Below are 5,578 nucleotides of genomic sequence, written 5' to 3'. Positions count from 1 at the left end.
ACATCAGAAGTAATGACTTCTAGTTATTTATATTTAATATCTAAAATTGCCAATAATTTTCATTCTACTCCACTGTTTTTGCAATTACTTGTTATGCATTAGAGAGTTGGACAATGACTAGGGAGGATAGAAGGAGAATTGATGCCTTTGAGCTGTGGTGCTGGAGAAGAGTATTGAGAGTACCATGGACTGCAAGGAAAACAAACAGATTCGTCCTGGAAAGGGTTAAACCGTGTGGCTCCTTGGAGGCAAGGATTCTGAGGCTTCATCTAACATACTTTGGACATGTGTAAGGAGAGACAGGTCCTTGGAGAAGGACATCATGCTTGGAAGGGTGGAGGGACAGCGCAGAAGGGGAAGGCCCCCTATGAGGTGGATTGATTCAGTGGTTGGGGTAATCGCGATGGGTGTGTCAGAGACGGTGCTGTTGGCATAGGACAGAGCAGAGTTTAGGGCTGTTGTACATAGGGTCGCTATGAGTCGCAAGCAACTCGACAGCACATAAACAACAACAACAACAACATATATCATTTACACCAAGGTCATGAGCTATTGAAACCTTATACTGTTATGACGACACATATTGTTGTTATGTGCCATTGAGTTGCCTGTGACTCACAGGAACCCTCTGTACAACAGCCCTAAACCCTGCTCTATCCTGAGCCAATCTTGTTTCTGACACACTTACTTCCATTACCCGAGTCAAGTGAATCAATCCATTTCACGGAGGGTCTTCCTCTCTTGTGCTGTCACACCACCCTCTCAAGCATGACATCCCTCTCCAAGGACTGATCCTGACTTGCAACATGTCCAAAGTATGTCAGATGAAGAAGCTTAAGAATCTTTGCCTCCAAGGAGCAGCCTGGCTGCACCCTCTTCAGGATGAACTTGTTTGTTCTCCTAGCAATCCATGATATATTCAAAACTATTCTTCAGCACCACAGTACAAAGGCATCAATTCTCCTTCTATCATCCCTAGTCATTGTCCAGGTTTGTGATTCATAGCAAGTAAATGCAAAGAGCATGGCCTGTATCTGATGCACCTTAGTCTCTTGACTGACATCATTGCTCTTCAGTACTTTGGAGAGGTCTCTGACTGCAGAATTTCCCAATGCAATTTGTCTTCCAATTTCCTGGCTGCTGGTGCCAAGAGTGTTGACTGTGGAGCCAAACAAACTAAAGTTGTTAACAATCTCCATCTCTTCACCATCTATCATGGTACTGCCAATCAGCCTAGTAGTGAGAATCTTTGTTTTCTTGATGCTGTGCTTCAATGACATATAGATACTTTAAAAAGATGTAGAGTAACTGAGAATTTACCAGAGGAATGCATTTTACTATAGTGGCCAAACCAAGATGCTAGCACAGGATTATCCAATCCTTACATTTCCTACTCCACTCTATCTCACATGACTTCTTTTTCATAGGAAGAATAAGTGATTATTATGTATAGCTTTGTTACTTAAAAACACATATATATTCTCTAAAATGACTCCAACTTTTCTTGACCAAAGAGAATGTAATAAACTTGAGCAGTCATCTGGACAAAGGGCTTTGGTTGATGACCTGAGAAGTCCTACTCTAGGGCTCTGGACAGAAATTGTATGTGAACATATACACTTAAAAGCAGAAATTTCTGAGAAATGCCATTGCCATGATCAAAATAATTGGTTATTTAAATATAAGGGTCCTCTTGAATTCCATGCTTAAGCTTTGCGATAGTTAACTTCATTTTACGTTTCCCTAAGGCAAAGGAATATAAAGTATTATCTACTAGAGAAGCTGTCTTGGCAGATTTTCATCCCCTTTAGACAAAAACAAAGTTGCACCCAATATATAAGTTGACATACAAAGCAGTAAATAATTCCATTGTGCAAGTTACTTTAATGGACTCAAGCCAGAATGTTCCATTAATCAACACACATGGAATATTCATTGAGCTTAAGGTTTATTGTCAGACTAGGGGGGAAAAATTGAAGGAAAGTACAGGGGAGATGATAAATGTTAATAGAGCAGCTGAGAAGTAGGGGAACTGGAAAGAGGACTTCACAGGGATACACAATATTTTCCCTTTTTTTGGCAAAGGATTAAGGATAAAAAGTTTGGGTGTCAACTTTCAAATATAATCATCAAAACTATGAGAACTAAGTAGGAGCTTGTTCCAGATCTTTTTCTTAATTTCCTTTGTAAGAAGAAGCTTAGGGATCAGTTTGTTGAGGAGGCAAGAATTTTACATGCATATTTATTTGAGATTTTGTTTACATACGTTTCTACTTGGATAAACATTCAGAAACCATAATAGCTTTTGCAAAAGAATCTTTCCTTAATACAGGAAGTAACAGCTTTGTGAAAGCAACACAACACAATTAAGATCAAATTTTCATTCTAGAAATCCCAGGATTTAATTTCTAGGAGAAATGAGACCCTTGTGATGTTTTGTGGGACTCTCTAGAATTACAACTTAGTTTTAAAGCTGGTCTAATACAAGGCACCTGAGCTTGTCTTAAACTCAAAGCTTTCTTTGAATTCATAAATGTCAAAAACTACAAACCATAAGTTCTGCTGAGTGTATGCAAAAGAAGAGTTCGTAGAAATCATACATTTTTTCTATTTAAGTTGACCACACTCTTCTCATGCTGCATTTCCAAGCTTGCTTTTGGTCTGCCTCTGAGTTTACCAGATGACCCTCTCTAGGCTTTCATAGAAAAAAGATTTCTCTTCCAAGTGCCACTGAGCCAGAACTTTGAATTTAGTGAGAAGAAGCAGGCATAGCTTCCCTATGTATTGGATGAAATGTGCAGAAAATAAAGGACAGAGAGATTAAGAAGCTGAAGTCAGAGAGCATTTTGAATCAGTGGCCATCCTCTAAAAGATAAGAAATGTCTCTTGAGAAAGCCCATGTCCCTTCTCAGTAAGTACTTGCTTGCATTGTACTGACATACAGTGTTATGGATGTCGCCTCTTTTCTCTTTGTAACTATCTACTTTAATTGTTCTAGTTCTTCTTCTAATTCCTTGACTTTTCCTCCTCCTGATCTCTTTGACTCTTGAAAATATAAACGACAGGTCAATCAATATCCACACCTCCAGCTCTGGTCTATATATTGAGCGCCAAAGTCACATTTCCAATGAGCTATTTCCATAAGGAAATTTCAAGGACACCCTGAACTAACCTGATTTAAGCTAAGTTTAATATTTATTTTCACCTCCTTAATTCACTGGAACCATTAATAGTTGGAGGTGAAATAGCTTCTTTAACATTTATGTAAAGACTGATGCTACATTACATTTCTTTACTACCTATTCTTTTTGTCTCATACTCACTATACTAATGGGAAATTCATTTCTTTTAGGAGACAAGGAGAAGGCCTTAGGATCTACTGGGGGAATGTGGATGAGCAATCCCTATTGTCTCGCTGGAACCCTTGGTCGACTGAGGTTCCTTATGCTACTTTTGCTGAGCACCCAATAAAATACAGCAGTGAGAAGTTTCTAGAGATCTGTAAGGTAAGAAGCCAGTGGACAAATCTTAGATAACAGTCATTTGGAATAAGCTAGAAACTTCTAAAGTATATGTGGCTGATTAAAAAGAGAGAGTATGAGCATACAACTAAGTGTTTATATCTACAAAAACATCAATTAATTTTTAGAATCTTTTGTAATAAGCAGTGGCATTTTTAAAATACGCAAATATATAAAATATTTTTATTAACAGGTTCTTCCTTGGTAATTCCTTTTAGTGTTATGTTAATAAATTGTAATAGTAGCTTTTGTCTGGCTCTTCCTTGCATAGAAGGCACATCATCTTCTGTTTATAATTAAGCTATGATTATTTTATTCAGAGGAGAACTATGGTATTATGTAAAGTATGTTAGTCAAATATTACTTGATGGTTGATTTTAATCAAATCACTCTCTTCGTTGGGTTTCCACACTGATCTCTAAAGTGAAGATGATGCAACCTACATTTCCTTCCCACTTCAATGGAAGACTATAAGGTATAATGGGATCACATGCATATAAATGTTCCACAAATTAAAGGGACAAGGATTGAGATTATTTCTTTGTCTTCAAATCTTATAAGTAGATTTAAAATCTGTCCATAGCAAAGACTGTCACTTTTACTAAACTCGTTTTTTCTAGGGAGTTATGTACCTAGTAGTTAGGAAACAAAACAAATACAGTTAATGATAAACTTTTTCTTTACAGCAAAAATCAAACACACTCATGTGACATACTTATGTCACATGAATTTCTATTTGACTTCACTGTCCTGTGGAATATATGGTTGAGTTTGGGGTTTTTTTCCTATCAGAATGATTTTATTTTTATAAAATCTTCTATAGCAATATACATGTCACTGTCTTTTTGATGTTGGAATATATATTATTAATATATACACTTCTTATTTTTTACTGTGTTTATGTAGGTAAGCAAATATTTAGACTTGCTAAGTCTCCTAGACTGAAAAAGATTTCAGGAGAAGTAAAAGTTATTGCAGACTAATGTGAAGACTTCATTTCCACTACTACAGAAGTGTAGTTGATTTGAACTCCATTCTACTCCCAAGAAAAGTCAAGTGTTCTCAGCAAGCGTACAGATGTCCTCAGGCACTTATGGAGTCATAGTTTATCTTGGCTCTAATCTATTACAGGCACTAAATTAGCTCAATATATGAACTGTATTGCTACACTCCATACAATACTGTTATTTCTCAGTACCTCAAACCAAGCATCAACATCAGCCCTTAGCCTTACTTTTAACCACTCAAAGTCAACAAAACAAAATGAAAACCAGTAAGAACAGCATAACATATATACAAGACATTTATATGAGAGTAGACAGACAGAGTGGGAGTTTACTATACAATCATTCCCCAAAATCAAAGTGGAATAACAAATGTCTTTACTATTAAAAGTTTTTTAATACATGACTTCTTGATCCTGTTTTCTCTCTGTTCTGTCCTGTGCTTGCTCATCACCAAACTCTTATTCTTTTCATTATTATTAGCAGCACATGGAGCAGTTTTTGTGTTTGTTTTCTAGCACCTATTAATATATGTCAGAGAAGTTCATGTATTTTCTCAAAGATAGGTCTTTAAGTTAAAAAAAAGTCTGGTTCAAGTTATTAAAATGAGAACTCGTATTGAATACTAATAATCAGTTGTTATTGTAAGTAGGAATGAACACAAATTGCCTTGTCTCTTCCTGGACTCGGTCTTCTCAAGTTCCTCAAACCTGGTCTATTAAGTGCTTATTCTTGTATTGTCCTTCACTAGATAAAGTTCAGGATAAGAGACTTAAAAATAAACTCTATAAACAAATGTGAAATGCCACTTTCTTTCCATAACATTTCTTGTCTTTCTTATTGTTATTAGGTGCCATTGAGTCAAATGTAACTACTGTTGTTGTTATGTGCCTTCAGTCTTTCTCCACTCATAGCGACCCTATGCACAACAGCCCTAAACCCTGCTCTATCCTGCGCCAACCACACGGCCTCTGACACGCCCATCCCGATTACCCCAGTCAACGAATCAATCCATCTCATAGAGGGTCTTCCCCTCCTACGCTGTCCCTCCAC

General features: G+C 36.9%; 1 protein-coding gene across 1 annotated transcript in view; it reads left to right on the top strand.

The window, feature by feature from the left end:
* Positions 1–5,578, top strand: part of TPRG1 (tumor protein p63 regulated 1) — a 247,123-nt gene that overhangs the window by 210,857 nt on the left and 30,688 nt on the right. The window contains exon 4 of the mRNA XM_006897068.1: positions 3,353–3,506. Within this exon, the coding sequence (XP_006897130.1) occupies positions 3,353–3,506 (154 nt within the window). The remainder of the gene's footprint in view (positions 1–3,352; positions 3,507–5,578) is intronic.

This window comes from Elephantulus edwardii, unplaced genomic scaffold (genome assembly GCF_000299155.1).
Source record: "Elephantulus edwardii isolate Elephantulus edwardi_28Jun2011 unplaced genomic scaffold, EleEdw1.0 scaffold00199, whole genome shotgun sequence".
Lineage (NCBI taxonomy): Eukaryota > Metazoa > Chordata > Mammalia > Macroscelidea > Macroscelididae > Elephantulus > Elephantulus edwardii.
Note: the sequence above shows the minus strand (reverse complement) of the source record. Positions and strands in the feature narration are given on the sequence as shown.